The sequence below is a fragment of the Alosa alosa genome, chromosome 6 (genome assembly GCF_017589495.1).
Source record: "Alosa alosa isolate M-15738 ecotype Scorff River chromosome 6, AALO_Geno_1.1, whole genome shotgun sequence".
NCBI lineage: Eukaryota > Metazoa > Chordata > Actinopteri > Clupeiformes > Clupeidae > Alosa > Alosa alosa.
The window spans coordinates 27,712,573-27,734,794 of record NC_063194.1 but is presented as its reverse complement, the minus strand read 5'-3'; the positions used below and the strand labels follow the sequence as shown (position 1 = coordinate 27,734,794).

Genomic DNA, 22,222 nt, shown 5'->3' with positions numbered 1-22,222 from the left:
TCTAAATGCAAAAATGCATCAGGGAGTTATGACAAAACTGTAACTAACAAACTAGATCCTAATAGAAAGCTGTTAGCTTCCCTAAGCTACAGGTAGGCTTATAAGGTAGGCATTTACAACATAAATTGTCAATAGGCTATGCTGGCGACACAAATAAAATCTCCTTTGGAAACCAATGGCTTACGCCTTACAGTATCAAGCGGACTTCAACTGCCATATCGTGGCGAGAAGTTGTAATAAAATTCACGCAGCTCCATGAGTCAAGGAAAGCGCGAATGAAGTAGCCACTTCTAAATGGGACCCACTACACAGTAGCTTAAGGTGTGTTGCTAAAGCAGCCATAATAAAATGAAGGTGTAATTGTTTGGATACTTCACACACACGTGCTTTTTAATTTCACAGACTACAACTACCAAGCTGGAATCAAAGCACATCGATTCCCCTCTCACACCCTGCACGCACGCAAAACTGTATCAGACCGGTGTAACGTTGGTAAATCTTCCATTGCACAGAATGATTTTTTAGTAGCACGCAACAAATGACAGTCGAAGATACAATTACAGTGCTGCTATCAATTTGCTTGGTATAACCGCATTTATAGTTTTCTACAAATGCAATCAATCAAATTGGCCTCCATCACTCAACCAACGCTAACGGTAACATTACCTAGGTCCTTATTGATATTATAAGATTAACGTAGGCCTACCTGCAGTAAAAACCAAGCATGTCCGATAAACATCCTCAGATTTATTTCGGCTTCAAGAACAAATTGGAATTACATTTCATGTGAACATCGTCCTATCCTTATTAGACGTTCTCTGCGGTCCTGTAGGAAGCCTCCGTTGTTTTTCCAACCCACTTTTAACTTCCAACAAAATTACGTCTCACTGCAACGATGCGCCATCTAGTGGACAAATGACTACTTATCGCCAATACTGGAAATGCAGCCATGATGATGATGATGAATATTTGGCTTTCTTTTAATCCTACTGAATTTGTAATTATGTATCGGCCGTTCTAATACCGATAGTATGTGGGTGCCTGTGTGTGTGTGCATGTGTATATGTGTGCACCGCCATCTACAGGCCAATGAGTGTACAGTCACTAAATGTACACATAACCTAATTTTTTTTAGACCCCCCCATGGATGAAATTCTGCGAAACTTGGCATACCCCCAGAGAATGCCAGGTCAATCATACACATACAATTTGGTGCAGTTCTGAACATCTTAACTGAAGATAGGGGCGATTAAAGCAGAATAATATTGCATTTTTATTTTTTACTGGGGGGATGCAAATCACAAATGAGTGAGTATGGGCCAGGTTGATGTGGGCCCTTGAGACCAACATACCATAAAAGATTCTTCATCCTCAGTGCCACGGTTCAGGTAGTTATTTAGGAAAACTGCTTTTTTTGCGGTTCGGGGCCCAGCACGGGGGATGTGGCCCCCGGGATTAAACAAAATTTTCCGTAAAAGTCTAGTGGGGCTACATACCCACCAAATTTCATGTGCCCCGGTGGTTCGGTGTCCCGGGTATCGTTGACCAAAAATTCAGGAAGTAGATGACGGAAAAAAAAAAAAAAAAAAAACTTTGACAATCTCTATATGACTGCTTCGCTAGCTTCGCTAGCGCGGTCATAATAAACAAAGCAGCATCATTGATGGTTTTGGTGATGGCTGGTGTCATGCATGGTATACCCTTTACAATCCAATAATAGATTCTCTGTGAGGACAGGAAGTGAGAGCCCAAAGCTAGTGTGCTTTCAGTTCAGTTTTCACAGAAGTGCAATTAAAGACTTCAAAAACATACTCAAGCAAAGTAAGTACATGTACCTTTCATATTATCCATGTTCCATAATACTGATAGAGTTATACCTCTCAGATTCGAAGACGCTGTGCTTTGGAAATGTGTTGGAGTACTTTGCAGTTGTGTTTGACAATGTGCGGTAAAACTGTGATCCTAAAAAAATCATCTAGTTGAACCTGAATTGTGTATTCGGGGGGTATCAAGACAATCTATATTTTCTTGTTGTTAAAGGTAGATTGGTGGATAGTGTATACAATGCTGAATCTCATCATCCTGATTCTTTACCTCCAAGGTATTAGTCCCTTTTCATTACATTTCAGTTATGCTGGGCAGTAAATAATTGAATGTCAAATCTATGATTAAAACTGTGGAGAACACTTATTTTGGTCTGTCAAAGGTCTGTTAAAACTAAATTATAACTAAGTCTACTCCTATTGCTGAGGTTTGCAGGACATTCAGTCCAATTACAAATAGAATCTTTCTTTGCATATGACATGTGAATAGTCATGTCAAATATAAATGGCCATTGTTTAAATTTTTGGCCTGACTCCAGGACATTTTACAATGTGACATTTCAATATTGTTCTGTGATAATGACATCTGATAATGTTCTGTGATAATTCATATTATCAAGCGGATCGTGGGGTGGCTGCAGAAAAGACATGGACGGTAGAAATTCCTGAATCTGTGACTGGGTTGAAGAGCTCCTGTGTTGTAGTCCCATGTAGATATGACTATCCACACCAAGGAAAATCCATCAGCAGCTGGAAAGGACGTTGGTACCTTGCTCCAAATGATGTCTATGTGTATGACCAAGATTCTTCAACAGTGGATGCTCGTTACCAGACGCGCACCGCATTGGTAGGGGAGTTACGTGAAAAGAATTGTTCACTTCAGATAACTGACATTAAGAAGAATGACCAAGGACAATATTGGTTTAGAATTATGATGGAAGGATACAATTCCTACTCCTATTCTGAAAAAAAAATTACCATCTCAGTCAAAGGTAGGTAACGTAATCTGTAACATCCATGTTGCAATGCAGTGGTTTTAGGTTTTTTTCCCGCATTTTATGGAAACCTAAAGATGACATTTAGTTTACATTTATGTTAGACCCCGTTTCTCAAGATCTCAACTTATTTTTGTCATTATCTTGAAATAATAATCCTCTGTTATCTCGAGATAATGACAAAATTAACTCAAGATCTCCTGAAAACAGTTGTTTTATAGAAATGATGGGGTCCATTAGCCTGGGAGAACCCAGACAAACTTGGTCAGTCTATGCACTTCCACATTTTCTTGTCAATGATGGGTAGCAGACCTTCCTGTTATTGTAGCGACCGATGTCAGATGTGAGCTCACAACATTTGCTCTGACGGATTTGTATTAATTTTATTTTGCTGTGTATATCTTTTACAAAAATCTAGTTTATTATTAAAGTGACTTGGTTGCTGTCAAAATTTACGGTAACACTTTACTTGACAGTATCGACATAAGAGTGACATGACACTGTCATGAACATATGACACTGTCATGACACATGAACCCTAGCCATAACCCTAACCCTGACCCTAATCCTAACTTGTTATGACAAAAAAACCGAATGTCACTTAATAACAGAAGCGTTATGTCATAAACATTTATGACTTGTTCATGACAGTGTCATGTCACTCTTATGTCGATACTGTCAAGTAAAGTGTAACCAAATTTCCTGGCGTTATAGTTTGAACACATTTTCAAAATATAGTTTTTTGGGATGAATGAGCTCAGAAAGTGGTGACTAAGGAATATTTTACCGGATTGCGTGACATCGGTACTTTGGTAGGACAACCAGACTTGCAGTAAAACTCTAACATTAGGGGCGGGCATTATATGATGACAGATAGAGCAGTGCATTCAACACAAACAATGGCTGGTCGATGGCGACAGGGTTAAACAGATACAGATGTGTATTTTCTTTGGAATTGAGTAAACAACTGCATTTAATACCTTCATTTACAAGAAAGATTTGATTGTTGCACTTCTAAAATGAGTTTAATGCACCAATTTAAGTTTAATTTCACTGCTAGTTACGCCCCTGGAAGTCATAAGTCAGTGGAGCCTTTCCAGACTCTCAATCTCAATAGAAATATGCGGTCTGGTGTCAACGTGGCTAGGAGTCCACAGTCCAGTGCATCATATTTCTCTAGACTTGATGGCTGCTGAAATAGCTTGCCTGTGCATAAACCATATTTCCTTTTAGTGGTCAATGTTTTTTGTTGTGCTTATAATGTCTGCCTTCCTGTGAAGATGAGCCCAACCGTCCATCAATATCTGGAGTGATAAAGGAAGTGAGGTCTGGAGAAATTGTGACTGTTTCCTGTTCCGCGTCTCATTCCTGTCCCCCTCACCCTCCCACCATTACCTGGAGCCGTGACGGCAGGGTCACCGTCCAATCAGAGCCACTGACAGGGGGACAACATAAACTGACCTCCAGCTTGTCCTTTAATGCCAACGCTTTGGACCACCAACAGCCAATCACATGCTCTGTACAGCATCATGGTGGGAAGAAAGCCATCAACTCTGTCATCCTCAAAGTGACATGTAAGTGACACACATGACATAATGTCTGCATTTAGTCCAAGCCAACCCAACTACAGTAAGAAGCAAATTATGACATGGGAATTTGGTGGTGTCAGTTATTCAAAACCAATACTAACCAACACAAAACCAAACCAGTACAACATATTTTAATGTTTTGTATCCTGTTATTCTTGCCTTACTGGGAGGGTCAGTCTTAACTTCTCCTGTAATTCATCCCATGAGCACAGATGCGTAGAGAGGATTGGGTGGCTTTAGGGTTCTGTGTTGTTTTCTGAGAGCTAATTGGTGGTTACATAAGGGGATTAAACAGAGAAGTGCTTGCAGACATAAGTTATTAAAATACACAAAGACGTGCACTTGTGTTAAGTCTCTTAATATTATTAAGGACTAAGTGTTCCTATAGGGTCAAAGATACATAGCATACTCGAATTCAAACAAAGAGAGATGTGTACTTGTGTTAGCTAAACCCCTTCATGGAAGGCCCAAGTATTCCTATAGGGCAGTGTTTCTCAAACTTTTTCAGACCAAGGACCACTTAACCAGTAAAAAAAACATCACGGACCACCTAGCTAATAGACACAATAGGCCTACTCACTGAACCACCTTGCTAATTGTCTTTGCACCTTACTTATTGTGTCAGAGGATTTATATGATTTAAATTGGCATAGCTTACATAGGCAGTGTTGCAGAACTGTTTGGATTTACATACAAGTTGGTTCAATATTGCAAACAACTCATCTATATTATGTTTTACCACGTCTGCCCGCGGACCACTTGGGATAGCTTGCGGACCACCAGTGGTCCCCGGACCACACTTTGAGAAACACTGCTATAGGGTCATAGATTCATATTGGCACGCTGGTGCTCTTGGGGCTTTCGCACCTTGCTTCTACATATGCTCTTAGCGATGCACAACTCCTCACTGGAGAATTTACTGGCAGTGCAAGTAGGCATCATTGCATTGCAATTAACATACAAGGTGCTTTACTGGGATTTGTTCAGAAAGACTAGCAAGAAGCCTAGCAAGCTAACTGGCAAACAGTACAGCTAACATTGTTCAAGTCTACCTCCTATCTATCAGAGGCATTTTAGTGATTACATTTACATTTATTATTTTATGGTAATGGTTATGGCTATGGTATTTAGCAGACACTTTTGTCCAAAGCAACATTATGCTCTTGCTCCCAAAATTAAATGAAAAACTCCTTTCTGTAGACTTTGTTTAAGTCTTTTCTTTCTCCTCTCTCTCTCTTCAACTCTTGGTTTAAACGCACCTGTCTAAACTGTAGATCATCTGAGCGCAACAATAGTCCCCTGCATCCAAAGCAACATACAAATAACAACAATACAAAGTTAAATTTACCAGTAAACAATTTAAAACGTTGGTAAGATTATATTAAGGAGAATAGCAATAATAAATTAAATTAAATGAATGGCCTAATGAAAATAAAAATTACCTATAATATACAAACCATAACGCATAAGAAATGCTTAATAAACTAAGAGCATGTTGAACAGATATGCCTTTAGACCCCTCTTGAAAGACCCAAAACTATCACAGGAACGGAGAGCACTGGGCAACTCATTCCACCAACAGGGAACCACTGAGGAAAATAGTCTTGAATTTGACCTAGCTTTTATGGCTAGACACAACACACAGACACTCATCAGAAGACCGCATCTTGATCACTGAATTAAGATTTGCGGTAGTTTGAGCATGACATACGTCACGATCAAACATTAGCGATTGGTTATGGTAGATCCAGAGTGGTTCTGGGCAGATCCAATAGTTTTAAACTTCAACAGAGTACTCGCCTTCAAGGAAGTTAACGCTTGGCAATGGAAAGTGGCCAGACTCTCTGTACATTATGAAATGTACGAGAGTATGGTAGGACCAGGGTACCAATATATTGCCACTATTGGTCTCCTCCTTTTGTTGATACTTTATTGATCCCTGAATTTCCCGTCGGGGATCAATAAAGTATCTATCTATCTATCTATCTATCTATCTTGTGTCCGTTGATTGTGCCACATTCGGTAATCAACTTGTATGGACTTTCTCCACTCAAGACGACGACGACCGGAAGAAGAGCAAGGTAATTCACTGACTGGTGAATCCTGACAAACCTGTTAGCAGATTTTAATTGGAAAGGATCCCAAACTGCCTGTTTTATGACTTCCAGGAGCATATAAACAGCAGCGGAATTAATTAAGCAATATAGCACGAGTAAGAGTGGGGTTGGTCATGGATATTCCCACGGGTGTTGTTCGGCCAGAGCCCGCAGGGAGCCGAGGCCGAAAGGGCGCAGGCAACAACAGCCGTGGGAATATCTATGACCAATCCTACGATCACGAAAAGCTATATTGCTTTTATACAACAATTCTACCACAAACTAAATAATCTGAAAACACCCCAATATTGTTTAAAAATGTTAATTTCGACATCGTTCTTACGCATCAAAAAATAGTTCCCTTTTCAATAGACAAGAGTCTTGGTTGCTAGGTAACCAACATTCCAGATCCCTCGTTACGGGTCTTTGTGGTTTATGTGTCTTCTTGAAAGAAAATTTGAAAGTCGGGCTGAAATCACATTTATATCTAGGTTTGCTGCATACATGTTTCAAGGTCACTGGGCCATGTCATGGGCCAACTTTAAGAATTTATGGTGAATAAATGTTACACTACTGTGCACAGCCTGACGTGACGATGCTAGCACGTTAGCAGCGGTTAGCTAACTATGCTAACGTTAGTTATCTACACGTCTCCTCCAAGTGACAATCATATTATACACAATGCTGGCAATGCTGAGAACAATTAGCATCCTCGTTTATCTTTCTTACATTAAGTTGACTGTGTGGCTTAATCCACAGATGTGGTGAAGCACTGTTTCGTTATGGTTTGCTAAGGAGTAATAGCCTAGAAATCTAGACGCGCTCCTAGCGGCAGCAAATTACATTTGCTTCCAGGGCTAGTCTAGCAACTCTCCGTTGGCTTGTAAGCTCCAGAAATCGAAACTTAATCAGGGCATTGAAATCGTGTACAGAGTCGTTTGGTGGGCTTAACATAATGATTGATGGCAGAGTTGCAACGGTTTGGCTTGATTTCCCTGCTACTTGAAAACAAATATCCTATTGTGTCCTATTGCGTGCAGAGGGAATTTTAAAGACAACTGATTATCCCGCCCCTCGGACTGAGCACTGCGAACGGTGAGTGCCCAGACCCTACATTTTAATGTGGGTCTGGCTCGCCAGGCTAACGGAGTAACCCAATGCTTGAAATTAGGGGTTTGCACCGACGTCACGTTCTGGCCGGTAACTATGGTAACCCAGCACGCGCGGCCATATTGGCGATACTCAGTGAATGAAGTACAATGGAGTATTATGCACTTTGGATATCTTACGTGATTGTAGCCGTGTCTAAATAACAGAAAAGCTCATCAAAATGCGTTTAAGATGCAAAGGCATATAGGGCAGGACTTGGACCACAAGAAAAGGCGCGATATTTCGAGAAATTATGGATTATTGGCAGCGCAGATCCATATGAGTTGGGCGAAGTACCAAGTTCAACCACAAGCGCCCCCCTTCCTCTGATAACTTCTGGCATTATTGTCCCTTCTCCCTGGTTTATTAATAACGTTTGGAAGTCGATACCTACACCAGATGTTTTTCTCAGTCTGACCTATTGGTACAACCTAAAACACGGCAATAATTAACCATTTTTCTTGACGATGTTAGGGATTTACTTCAGTGCCTAATGCTTTCTAATGAGGCGAGTATCTCCAATATGGCGATGTCCAGATCTGATGACATGCCGTGCAAACCCCTAATAGTGGAGAGCTGGGATGAGAACATTGTGTCAAATCTTCGCATTGTATAGCGGAGTGATTTATTATTAGCTGTGCAAAGTCTGAGTTGAAATGTCCAGGGATATTCCAACTCATGGAACGTCTCTCGGCCAATCAGACACAAATAAATAGTTCCATAGAACCCAATTGTTGTATAAAATTAAATAAAATAAAATTCTTACCAAATGTTTAATAAGCCCCCAGTTACCCCCCAAATTAAGTTGTCCCAAATGTTATGCTATAGGCTACAGTATATGCTATTCAGTTGTGATTGTATATTCTTATCTTACTCAAACCGATTGATGTCGTTTTGGTCTCAAATGAAAGTTGACACTTGTTATCATCTACAAATAGACCCTATATTTTTTATGTTAGACCGGAGTTTCTCTGTAAGCTATTTAATAATAAAGCAAAATCTATTTGCATGATACCATGAGAAACAGCCTAAGCACAGACATCTGAGCTCAATGCTCGTGCGTGCCACATGATTGCTTTAGCTTATGCACGAGGCACATTTATCGTTGCCTGACATTGCACTTTGCCCATCATTTAAATTAGGGCTCATATAGCATTTCACTGCTTAACACATCAAAAGTGAGATACCAAACTGAACTGTGAAACTGAGATATGAGAAGTTGTTATCTTGTTTCTGTGAAAACGAAATTGAGGGCTGATTATCCAGAGTGCTGTAATGTGACTTTTCCACTTATTTTTTTATTAGATAGGCCTAAGCAAAAATGTTTTATTTCATACACATTATCTGTTCTGTAACAACAATGATTTTTTTGTAGATGCCCCAGTTAATGTAACAATTTCCCCACGGGAACCCTCTGTGCTTGAGAACGGCTCTATCAGCTTAAGCTGCTTGGCTGAAGGAAATCCTGAAGTTGACAGCTACCAGTGGCGCAATGGGAGTGGGCCTCTGTCTGTACAGGGCAAATCCCTCACGTTGTCCAGTGTCACCAGACGCATCCACGCCATTACCTGTGTGGCCAGGAACCGTGAGGGAGAGACTGCTTCCAGACCCGTGAGGATTAATGTGGAATGTAAGTGAGGATGAATGCGTTTGTTCTGTGTCTTTGCTTCATGTGCTCCTGCACTGCTGTGCTTCCTGTGCACCGTAGCCTTATTGTCAGTTGCAACTGACAACAACAACTTGTGGTTACATAGCAGCTTATTAAGCCACCCAAAGCACTGGGTGAAAGGGGACCTCACTAACCACCCCCAATGACTGATGACCGATAAATGTGTGATGTGTAACATCCTGTGAGATGGCTGAGGCCTGAGTTAAAGGTGAACCGTTACAAGGGAAATGATAAGAATCAAGTGCATTTTGCAGTCAGAAGTATTGTGCAATGTGTATTTTTTTAAAGTATTTTTTTGGGCTTTGCCTTTATGTCGATAGGACAGGGGAGATAGACAGGAAGTAAGTGGTAGAGAGAGAGAGAGAGAGAGAGAGAGAGATGGGTTGAGAAATACAAGACAGAATTGAACTTGGGTCCCCATGGGCAGTGATACCCAAATGTTGGAAGGGGCAGCCACGTTTGGCACACAGTTCCCCCGTGCTATGTGTACTTTTAACTATTTATGGCCCTGTGTGTGTCACGTTTTTTTTGTGCTAACAGCGCCCTCAACCTCATTTTCAGAGCGCTTTTTCAAGTGTTTATTGTTGCTAGGTTACCTGTTGAACAGATTTCAACTTTCTGCGCTCTGAGCGCTGCAGAAAAAAACGTTCAGCGTCGAAGGCTTTTTGCTGCCGAGAGCGCTGAGCGCTTTGAACGCTGAACTTCATAGGATTTGTATAGAGAATAGCCATTGTCTTCTTTTTTCTCTGCCTTCTCTTCTTTTAGGACATAGATAGATAGATAGATAGATAGATAGATAGATAGATAGATAGATACTTTATTGATCCCCAGGGAAAATTCAAGGTCTCAGCAGCAGCATACATACAAACACATTCTTTAACAGCAGAAAGAGTAATTAAAGTATATAATATAAAAACACAACTAAGCAGTAAGGACAGTAGAAGATAAAGAATATGCTAAATATACTAAAATACTAACACTTAATACAATATATAAAAATATACTAAAATACAAATTACAAAAATACAAATTATACTAACACTTAATCTAAATCAATTCTAAAAACAGTATCCACATAGTGGTGATTAATAAATCAGAGGCGCTTGCAATGACTGAGGCAGGGACTGAGCCTGTGATTCTCTGTGCATAGTAAGGTATGGTAAGGTGCTCTAAGGTGCTCTGTGTGAATGAGTGTCATGGTGGTAGTGCAATGGTGATAGTGGTCATGGTGATAGTGCAAATGAGTAAATGAGGACATGATTTCTATACTTAAATGGTAAGTATATTTATATAAAAAAATGTCTGTATGGAGTAGCCTACAAGAAAACCTTCCTAAACCTTGTTGGCCTTATTCCCTAGATCCTCCAGAAATATCTGAGCAGTCTTTCTGCACGAAAGGCCACTCAGGCACTCAGTGCAGCTGCACTGTCCAGTCCAATCCCCCTTCCATTGTGCGGTGGGTCTGGGACCATGGAGAGAATGAATCTCCTCAGATAAAGAATGGCACAACGGCTGTGGCAATGGCCCTCCTTCCACCCAATCTTCACCAGGCAGTGTGCATGGCCAGTAATAAACATGGCAATGCAATGAAAATACTCATCATCAAAAATGGTATGTGTTTCGGAAAAAGTGTATTTATTCCCCAAAAACAAAACACAGTAAAAGAAAAAAAAACTCTTCTGAAGACTTAACACTGAACAGTCTGATTTCTGAGCTCAGTAGCATCTGTATCATTATTGCTCTGTGAAGCATAATAAGACAGCTTTTCAGATTATCGTAAGACTTTGACTTTGTATTAATCCCTCAGTAAAGTGCTACTCACTTGTGCTGGTCTACTTCCAACCCCTCCTCTGTTTTCAACAGACCTGCTGAATGTCTATGTATCAGTGGGCGCAGGCTGCGCTTTGATCCTCTTTCTGACCGTCATCTGTCTCAGTCGCAGGAAGCGCTGTAGGCAACAGCAGTGAGTGTTACACATGCCCATTGCCTCTATTCTACTATTCTACCTTCTATTTTTTTATTTGTTTTCAACAATGATCTGTATTTTCCAACTCTCTAGGCAGAATTTGGAAAGAGAAAATTCTAGGAAGAAATGTGAAAAAGAAAAACATGTCTACAATTCACAGTAAGATATACTGTACTGTACAATCATAGCCTAATTCAGATTTAACTTATGTACTACTGCTACCGCTGCCTAGCCTGGCTAACACCAGACTGCTTCTCAAATCTCAATTGAGTCTTTTCCAGAAATATCACAAACGCATCTTTCTCATGCAGTTGTTTACTCAATTCCAAAGAAAATACACATCTTTATCGTATAACACTGACGCCGTCAGCGCAGCCATTGGTTGTGTTGAGCAGTGCTGCTAACTGTACTCCTGTTTGTCAACATACAGTGCAACCGGAAAGACTTTAGACCCTTTAAAGTTTTCCACATTTTGTTATGTTTGAGACTCATCTTAAAATGGATTCTATTCATTTTTGTCTCATCACTCTACACACAATACTCTTAATACTGCAAAAAAAAAGCAGGTGTTTGGCGTGTTTTGTAACTGAAATACTGAAGTATCCCATTTACGTTAGTATTCAGACCCTTTGTTAATGACGCTTGCAATTGAGCTCTAGTGCATCCTACTTCTATCAATGATCCTTGTACAACTTGATTGGAGTCCACCTGTGCCTAAACGAATTCATTGGACATTATTTGGAGAGGCACAAATCTGTCTAAATAAGGTCTCACAGTTGATGGCACAGTTGACAGGATTATGCCAACAGATCTGGAAAAAGATACAAGAAAATTTCTGCAGCATTGAAAGTGCCCAAGAATATAGTAGCCTCCATCATTCTCAAATGGAAAGGTTTGGAATAACCAACAGTATACCTAGATCTGGCCACCCAGACAAACTGAGTAATTAGGGATGAAGGGCCTTGGTCAGACAAGTAAACAAGGACCCAATGGACACTGTAAATGATATCCAGAGTTCCTTTGTGAAGATGAGAGAAGCTTACAAAAGGATATTTCAGTCTTTTATTTTTTATAAATTTACAAAACATTCCAAACACCTTCTTTTTGTGGAGTATTAGAGTATTGTGTGTGGACTAATGAGAAAAAAAGAATTGAATCCCTTTTAAGATGAGTCTGAAACATAACAAAATTTCAGAACAGAAAACTTCAAAGGGTCTGAATACTAATAAGTGATTGTGATAGGTTCCTGGGTTTTTGGTGATTTCACAAATCGAGCTCCAGCCGGACCTGCTGCAAATTCATATTTGACATAGAATAAATGCTGAAAGGGCTTTCCACACACTATGGTTATGGTTATGTTTGCTTTTATTTAAAGTGAATATACTATATGACTAATAATAATGTTAATGATAATAATAATAATAATTTACAATGACTTTTGTAGAGAGATAAAAGGAGGAAAACCATGCTGTGTAGTGGATGAAGATTTGTATGGTAATGAAGCTATGCAGGTATTTCATTCATATTCTTAAATGACGAATCTTTATGAAACTTATGCACCAGGTCTTCTCAGAGGCAGCTTCTGTCTGGGGAGTTTTAGTATTTAGACCAATGACCTGCAATACTACCCATGATTTCCCTATTGCTGACAGCAGCATGCATTGTAGCCACAGACTATTGAGGGGTGTTTGTGGACAGTGTTGGGTATGCTATTTGTCTACACTTTCCAGGTCACTGAAGCGCACTGTTTGTTTTCATATCGGTCTTAAACAAAGCACTCACAGAGACATCAGGCACATGAAAGAATAAGATAACATTAGTCCACAGATTTGGCAGGGTTTCCATAAACAGGAAAGTGGTGTGCCGAAATCTCAGGGATATAATAGAAGTGCCTAGACTACTCATGAACAGCTTGGAGTAAAAGTGCCACTGGAATACCACAGCCAAATTATTTTCCAGGGGTTTGCTTGCTAAAAATTGTGACCTAGACATGTAAATATCATTGCCAGGGCAAATGCACAGTCATGAGTGTCTGGGATACAAAACACATCTGCTCAAACTGTTTGTCCTGTATTGTTATTGTACTCTATTATGTTCATGCCCAGCATGCCATTAGGTGTGGGCGCAAGTGAGCAAAGTGGTCTTTAGGCCACACTTAGGCCACAGTCAGTCTCAGTCGATTTACTGGAAAACCTACTAAACAGTTCCCCATGGGCCTTGCATCATTATAATGTGTCTGCTTCTCTTATTGGTCCTAGGATGCTGACGACGATGGAGAGATCTATGCAAACAATTGTGTGAGTATTGCAACTCCACGTGGCTGTCTATTTTCTTTGTATGTTGAATGCTCACAGTATCTAATTTCTTTATCTTAAAAATCCTTAGCATATTTATAATATTTGATTCCACCACGTACTGTACTGCATCTACATAACATGGAGTAAAGATCAGGAAATCGTCACCTCTTCTTTCGTCTTTGTGTATCTCTGTCTGGCTTCACTTGCTTAACAATTGAGACTAGTACATATAAACAAAGAATATTTATGATTAACTGACAAAGTGAAAAATATTTTCAAATATCGTCAACACCCTTTCGCAACGCACACTGAAATCTCCACTGTACATGCCTTTCAGCATGGATGCGGTGAAGACGATGACATTTACGCCAATTGCTAGAGCCAGTGGATACAACAAGAGGCGTCTATCCAACTGCTGCAGTCCCAAGACCACCAGAGGCCCCGTGAGTGGAACTCTGTAATCCGACGATGCACATCTCACAAAAAAAAAAAGTGTAATAATATTTGTCACTTTTTTGCCAATACAGTGCTTTTTTTTCCATGTACATATGTTAGCAGTTAGTACCCAGATTTGATAAAAAAAAAAAATTCTTTTTTTGCTTCTACATTGTTTTTTCATGTACATTTGTTAGCACGCAGATTTGATAAAAGTCACATCTTTATCATGATATAGTTTATCATTTGAATACTTGAATATACTACATAATATTGAATAGACTAATAGAAATATGAAGTAATACCAGAAACCAAATGGACTGAATTACTGTATAGATTCATCTGCAATATCAAGTAAATGTTCTGATCTTTCAAATACGTTTTTAAGGAATTTTTCTGACTGTATTGCCTATTTTAGTCTTAGCAATAATTTGAGTTTAAACGTGTGTATGTTTAATGTACTGTCAAAAGAAATCATACATTTAGTTGTATAATGCTGACCTGTTCAACTGCTCAATCATTTAGCACCAACATCTCTCATGGATAAAAAGCCTGTGAAAATGTAAGGACTGTGTAGATTGCCTACACTTTCAGTGAACGCTTGCTCCTGTCTACAAGGTGTTTGAGGCGAACCAGCTCCCTTTCTACTGCAAAACAAGTCAGGGATGCATTCGGAGAGAACAATCAAGTTGAGAGTTTGCAGAAAGTGAAAAAGCAGAGCTGGAAGTCTGTTTTATTTCTTGTTGCTTTCCCATGTCTGTCACACAGCCGTGGGTCACACAGAGGTGGTTGCAGTTGATATGTAAATATGTGTTCGAGTAGAAAATGGTCTGGTCTTATTTAGCACAGTGATTCCCAGACTTGTCATGGTAGGTCTCCCCATCACCATGGTATAGAATATGAAATGCCCATACCAGCCAGTTAATAATAATAATAATAAGAATAAGAATAATAATTATAAAAACAAACTTAAACATAGTCTGTACATTTCAACTGTAAATATATCCAATTTAATTAATTAGTTAAACTAATAATCATTTTTAAAAAAGCTGTCAGTTGTGGCATAGCTTTTGTTAACATTGTGTCTGCATTTGACTAGATTGATCTTTTCCCATTTCATTTCCTGAATCAGTTCAATGGCATATTTTATCAATTAAACGTTTTTTGATTTGATCAGAGCTCTTTCTTGAAAGCGATCATATGTGTCCAGTTTGAGTAGCCAACCATTTTGATTGGTGACGCCTACTGTTCCTTTATTTGCTTAGCTATGCCTTCTCACCCATTGGCCAAATGGTTGATTCTAACTATATAATGTAAGAACAGATTGGGCTATAAACTCATCACAAATTGGTTAATTGCAGGCTGCTACACTGCAAGAGCTCTGACATCGTCACAGCAGCCGCACCTCGTTCCTCTGTTCTGGCTCCAGTCCCTGGATCTGCTCCAGTCAGGGTTCCAGCTCCAAATGCAGGCCTAGTTCGTTCAGCCTCACCTGAGTTTTAGTAGCACTCACCTGTTTCCAGTTTGCTTGTTATGTCCTTCTCCTCTCAGTTGTCTTTGTGTGATATTCTCTGTTCTACGGAAGATGCTGTTTGAGTTCTAGTCAAGTCTTTGTTTTCATCGCCGTGTCCACGCCGTGTCCGTGTCCTTTGTTTGCCCATTTGTTTTGCCCATGGCCTTTTGTTTTTGGAAATTAAAGAAAGTATAGTGTAAGTATATATACACTCTTTTGATCCCGTGAGGGAAATTTGGTCTCTGCATTTATCCCAATCCGTGAATTAGTGAAACACACTTAGCACACACTAATCCCAGCCAAAGTCCCTCCACTCGGTGGCCATATGTCATATTTTTGAATGCACGTGCGCAGCAATGCACGTGTGCAAGGCTTCACGACACCAATCTACTGCAATCTTGCTCCAGTGGCGAGATCACAACACATGATTGGCACGATGTCTTCACAACACACCACATGATTGGCTCAATATATTCATGTCAAAGTTTTGCCGCGGAAGGGGTGTAGACAACAGCCATATTGGCATTACAAACTAACCCCATGCATTTCTATGGAGGATTTTTTGAGTGCTGTGTCTCCTCATTAGAAAGTCTCTGTCCCGGCGCAGTAAGCTACCTGCAACAACAGCGGCGCTTGGGGAGCAGTGAGGGGTTAGGTGCCTTGCTCAAGGGCACTTCAGCCGTGGCCTACCAGTCGGGGTTCGAACCGGCAACCCTCCGGTTACAAGTCCGAAGCGCTAACCAGTAGGCCACGGCTGCCCCTAAAGATGAAGCCTTGAGCTACTACATCTTCATCTTTGTGTTCCTGGTTTCCTTGTGTGACAGACATACATTTTTGCCCTCAACATTTTATGACCTCTGTATTGTTTGTTATATCCCATCCAAAATAGAGACTCACTTTCATTTTCAGATATTTTTGTACATGACACTGATTTCACTTACAAACATAGGTAACTCTTTACTTGAAGGTATCTACATAAGAGTGACATGACACTGTCATGACACATGAACCCTAACCCTAACTTGTCATGACAAAAACTGAATGACACTTAATGACAAAAGCGTTATGTCATAAACGTTTATGACTTGTTTATAATCTTAATGACACATTCATGACAGTGTCATGCCATTCTTATGTACCGGTAGATACCTTCAAGTAAAGTGTAACCCAAACATCTTGCCAAGAGATTAGATAGGCAGACATCATATATAAAAAAGCTTTAATTTAAAAAGCACAGTATCAAAGAAATGCACTAGCTTTTGTTTAATTTTTTTACAACAAATGATCAATTTTTAAATATTCACAAGGCAGACCATTATTTACATGCTCACATACACCAACTAAATGCACATACATAAAAAATATATGTCTGATACACAAACAATAACTGTATGCTAACAAGGAATGTTCATTCTGGCTGTGCAAATATGTGGCTGGCTTTGCTTCCACAATTTATAATAATGACACAAGGAAGCTTCTGAGTATGAAACTAACCACCTATCTAACAATGATAATCTCTCAACAAACCTCCTATAAATATTTATGTCATGGTAATTTGGCTTTGATATGGAGGACTTATAATATAGGCTTTTTACATCTGGCATCGGAATTGGAAACTACAGTATTTTCATTAGAAAAGAGAATTAGCAATGCAAATCCTGTGTAATGTACGGATGCATCTCTGGTATATGTTGTTTTTTTCTGAGCAGAATCAATTCACAAGTCTTCAGCACCTCGGAAAAATTAAACAGGATTGACTATAAACGTGATTACCTAGGGTACAGGATTTTTTCCCCCTCATCAATAACGCACAAGTTAGTAGGCTGAAGAGACCTTCTTTCTGCAGATTAATTAAGGAAAAGCTGAAACTTCACCCTCCAACACTGGCAGTGGCAGGCATAATTCAGTGATTCTATAAAACTGCTGATAGAGCTCTTATTTGGCACAGACACAAACATTTCATCAATCATGAGGCAAATCACAGCATGATTTACAGACTTCAAATAAACAGATTCATTAAAAAACATTAATCAATCTACACCACAGAACGGAACAGCAGAGGAGAGTGTGTGCAAATGTTAGACATTTCAATTGTCTACAATCATACAATACATTGAATAGACTAATAGAAAGATGAAGTAATACCAAATGGACTCTGAATTACTGTATAGATTCATCAGCAATATCAAGTAAATGTTCTGATCTTTCAAATATGTTTTGAAGGAAGTTTTCTGGCTCTATTGCCTATTTTAATCTTAGCAATCATACAATACCTTTACTTTTTTAAATGTTTTAAATTATACATACCCATTAGACTCCTGATCATTCACGAGACAAAAAGATGCAAAGATCAGATCATTAGGTTTTATAATGTTCTTGACCACAATCAGTAAAAATGCTTTGGTCCTGGATATCAACACACAAGAGTATGACAATGAGAACAGCATTGGTTGAGCGATATTCAAATCCAGTTAGCAAGATTCAGTGGGAAACACGATGGACACACCATGCCTTATTGCACTGTGAAAAGCGTATCACAGACGATGAGTGCTTCAGCACACACCATAACACGCAGAGGCACTGTATGTCAAAGAGAAAACAAAACCAAACATAGGAATAATAGAGGCACCTAAAACACGCATATCATAGCAGTGACAAAAAAAAAATAACCAGGGATTTAAAAAAAATGTATTCATTTGGTATGTCACATACAGTTTTTACCCTAACATTGCAGTAGCACACAATACATGTAGCTTTTACCCTAACATTGCAAAACCCCATATCATTAAACACCATTACTGCACCATGTTAACGACAGACAGTCCATGATTGACATGTGTATGGACACAAGTAATGCGCCCGAGAGTCCTCGTGAAGGTGAAGACGGGTGAGGCTGGACCCCAGACTCCCCCCCTGTGTGAGGGCTGAATGTGTGGCGGTGTGTGTTTTTGGACGCAGCCACTAGAAGCAGCGGCGGGTTTTCTCTGACCAGTTGGTGATCCAGTGCTTCTTGGCGGTGTCCTCCTCGACGAGGAAGCCCTCGCTGAGGCGGTAGCGCTGCTCCTTGCGGATCTGGACTCCGTGGTGCGTGGGCATCTCTCTGAAGTGGGCGCTTCGCTTGAAGAAGCCACACTGTGAAGGGGCCAGAGGCAACACTTAGTACATACAGTTGCTCACTTTATATATAGAAAAGAAAAAGAGAGAAAATGTTCCTGTGGCTGCAACAGTCACAGGTAGTTGTAGATAAGTCAGTTATAGCATCATAGACACACAACTTCTACCCCTTAAATGTCATAACTTCTATTACTCAAAATAAAGAATAAAGGCTGGAAAAGCACATTCAAATTCATATTTTTTTCATGGATATAGTTCTGTCTTTGACGCTCACACTCACAGGCACAGGGCACTGCATGGGGTCAGTGAGGAGAGCAAGGGAAGCTACAATCATGAGACGCAAACAGAGGGAGGGAGAAAAGACCTGTGGTTATGACAAGGCAAAGTGTGCAAAACTAAATTCTAAAGTCCAGAGGGTAAACAAAAACTTTTGAAACTGCTATTAAAATTGTAGAGTGTCTTGTAGAGTGTCTTCATATTATTATTTTAGTCCGCTATCTACAGTTATACAAATGGCAGTTCACAGAAATCACCATTTTTACAATTAATAAAACAAAACTATGGCTGATTTTTTTTTTGGTTCGTTTTAGAGTGAATTTGTTTCTGATTATCAAGACACTTCAAGTACTGATCTCAAGCAAAAGAGAGGAGGAGGAGGAAGGTTGAAGGGTGAGGAAGAAAAGTGGACAATAGGGAGAAGAGCTCATTATTTCTGGATCATTTCTAGGAAAAGAAAGCAAAGGTCAGTAGCTTTAAATGGGGAGGCTGATGGACAATTTCAACACCTCAGCACAGGCAGTAATGGCAGCAGGTTGACTCATGCTGAGATGGACGTTTTGTGAGATTTGGTGTTAGGAGCAGTGCGCAGCAATACACTCCTTTGTCTTCTAATTCTCTTGATTCGTGAGATATGAAATGTCACAAAATCTCATTGCCCATCATTCAAAGCAACTGCAAATCTGGGAGGAGAGCTTCAGAGGAAAAACAAGCAAAGCACAGCACATCAAAGCGAAGAGTTAAGAGGTCAGGAGGTCAAGTCTTAGGACAGGCAGGAGTGCAGGAGATGCTGGGGGGTCAGACAGACAGACGGTCGTCTGGGGCAACGGTGTTGTTTACCCAAGGACTACAGTGTAAGGACCAGCGTGAGGCATGGCGTGGCGTTAGATGTCCTCGGTGAGGCGGTCCTTCTCAGAGGGCTGAGACCTCATCTCCGCCGTCTGGGCTTTGGCTTCATACAGCTCTCTGGTATTGGCCCTTCGGAAGAAGCCACACTACAGGGGGATGATGGGGAGGCATCACCATTGAAATATAAGTGAAATCATCATACCATATACACACATACAAACACACACGCGCGCGCACACACACACACACACACACACACACACAGACTACATAAGGTGCATTCAAATTCTGTGAACAGAGGCTAACACCGATGTTTGTCCACGTTTGCAAATTTGAACACACTTCATGGTTTACATGTCTACCTAATGATCCTGTTACCATCTCATTACACAATGATATGAATAAAAAGGCAAGGCATGTACAGTAAAATGTAAAACATGTACAATTGAGCAGGGCCATTCATTTCACCTTAACCTGAAAGAATAAATCCATTTCAGTACATTTAAATCAGTTTACTGTATAAAGAAAGAACATTAGACAACAATATCCATGATTTAGTGTTATTGTAACTGGTATGGTAATGGTTCTTCAAAAAAGTAATAAATAGTCCAACAACAACACCTGCAAAGCCAATTATATCCAACAATAATCATGCCATATGTTATGACTGAAGTGTATATGTACATATATATATATATATATATACACACATGTGTGTGTGTGTGTGTGCGTGTGTGCGTGCGTGCGTGTGTGTGTGTTAATTGTTGTTGTTGTTATTATTGTGATGGGGCATGAAGCCACCCTCACCCACCTTCCACAGCAGCAGGCTGATGAGCGTGAGCAGGAGGACTCCGGCGAGGACCGACACCACAATGATCCAGATGGGAGCCTCCTGTGGAGCCTCCTCCTCCAGCTCGGGGTCGATGTTCAGGGTGAACTGAACAGAGAGGTCACAGGGTAAATAAAGGTCAGAGGTCAAATAGGTCATGGCAGCTGATAACCCCTGCACTGACTGTGTGCATAGTATGAAGCACAGTGCTATGTAGGCCACATGTTTTGGTATGAGATAATAAATACATAAGATAATCGATTAATAGTCTGACAATGGAGAAATTTCCATTTTTACTTCAGCAAAAGTGACAGCAAGTAGATGTAAACTAGATGACCAAGTTGAGTTGCCAACTTCCATTGCTGACTTGACATGAGATTGACAAAGATTGACCAAAACAGGAGTATTCTTTGGCGTGAAGTCAATTGAATTTGTTTTCACGTGACCATGAAGCAGAACATTAAAATGTGTGAGAGTTGGCAACCCTGGATGGTTAGAAATGTTGAGATACTGTGCTACGCTGAATGTTGAAGTGGTGTGCTTCTGAATTCAAAAGGGCTGCTTTCGCTGCTTCTTTCTTCCCACTTGTACTTGTGCACAAATCAATTCCCCCCGAGAGGCCCAATTACAGCCCAAAACAAACACGTGTCTGGAAGGAGAGTGTTGTGAGCAATTACCGTTTGTGTCTGCGGCTTCATGATGACAACAGCTTTACTTGTCTGTAAGTTGAGCGTAGCTTGGCCTTGCACTGTCACTCGATAAGCATCACTGTAATCCTAGAAGCAAGCAGGTTGTAAAGCACAATTTTTATTGAGCAGTCTCTGTGAAATCCCTGAAGAGATGTTATTTTTATTTTACACTCCTGTCGGCAAAGTGATTCCGACGACCACCGGTGTAATTCATCACGACAGAAACACTTATCATAGCACGGACTCAAACAGTGAAATGAAAAATCTGCTTAGGAAGAGCACTCTGCTTTTGATATTCTCTGCACAAAATACTGTTTGCACTAGCCTGTCAGAATCTCCAATAGAAAGTCATTAAACCATGTGTAAAAGGACAGAATATATTCAAACTCATGATGAAACTCCAGCATTGGGCATATAACAGAAACAGATCAGGCCCATAACTATCAGATTGTTACAGTATGTGTCAGATGTAAGCTTCATCCACTCTAAATCGTGCAAAAAAAAAAAGAGTCCATGAGAAACAAAACACTTCCTGTCAGGGTAGACTTTGTCCAAGGTGATGGAGTCCTCTTACCTCCAGCATGGTGCTGTTCCATAGCCGGGCGTAGACGGTTACCGCTGCACGAGTTTTCATCCCCTTTAAGGGGCAGGTGAAGGTGCGGCACTTAGCGCCTTCGTCACAAGTCTGAAAACGCATCATTAATAATCATGAGTTGATGAGTGCAGGACGATAAAGGGACTTAAAGTTCTCAGGCCCTTTGCTGGAGGGCAGGTCTGCTTAACATTTGAAAATAAATCATTATATATATAAAAATATAGGCTTCCTGGCAAAAGGTTGGTCACACTTAACTTGGATGGTCCACCCACAGACTATTTACAGAAACTCAGATTATCAACAATCAGTCTGTTGACACTCAGATGGTTCAGGTTAAG

At 40.2% G+C, this 22,222-nt stretch overlaps 2 protein-coding genes across 5 annotated transcripts in view; one reads left to right on the top strand and one right to left on the bottom strand.

The window, feature by feature from the left end:
* Positions 1-1,786: 1,786 nt before the first annotated feature.
* LOC125296458 (sialic acid-binding Ig-like lectin 14) lies at positions 1,787-15,192 on the top strand. 2 transcript variants are annotated; one of them, XM_048246376.1, is made up of 11 exons: positions 1,787-1,821; positions 2,041-2,101; positions 2,444-2,815; positions 4,099-4,392; positions 9,028-9,282; positions 10,681-10,932; positions 11,185-11,284; positions 11,381-11,446; positions 12,732-12,798; positions 13,546-13,584; positions 13,922-15,192. In XM_048246376.1, the coding sequence occupies exons 2-11, from the start codon at positions 2,065-2,067 to the stop codon at positions 13,961-13,963; spliced, it is 1,524 nt and encodes a 507-aa protein (XP_048102333.1). In that variant the 5' UTR covers positions 1,787-1,821; positions 2,041-2,064; the 3' UTR covers positions 13,964-15,192. The 2 variants fall into 2 exon arrangements, with proteins under 2 accessions (XP_048102333.1, XP_048102334.1); XM_048246377.1 differs by lacking the exons at positions 1,787-1,821; positions 2,041-2,101; positions 2,444-2,815; positions 4,099-4,392 and adding an exon at positions 6,415-6,488.
* Positions 15,193-16,734: 1,542 nt separating this feature from the next.
* The window catches only part of LOC125296457 (integrin alpha-3-like), a 40,226-nt gene continuing 34,738 nt past the window's right edge, over positions 16,735-22,222 (bottom strand). For 2 of the 3 annotated variants that reach the window (XM_048246374.1, XM_048246375.1), the window contains 5 exons: positions 21,864-21,974; positions 21,278-21,376; positions 20,583-20,708; positions 19,763-19,917; positions 16,735-18,664 (listed from right to left, as the gene is read on the bottom strand). In XM_048246374.1, the coding sequence (XP_048102331.1) occupies positions 19,807-19,917; positions 20,583-20,708; positions 21,278-21,376; positions 21,864-21,974 (447 nt within the window). In that variant the 3' untranslated portion in view covers positions 16,735-18,664; positions 19,763-19,806. Of the gene's footprint in view, positions 18,665-18,926; positions 18,971-19,762; positions 19,918-20,582; positions 20,709-21,277; positions 21,377-21,863; positions 21,975-22,222 lie in introns of all 3 variants that reach the window. The other variant, XR_007193758.1, reaches the window with a different exon arrangement.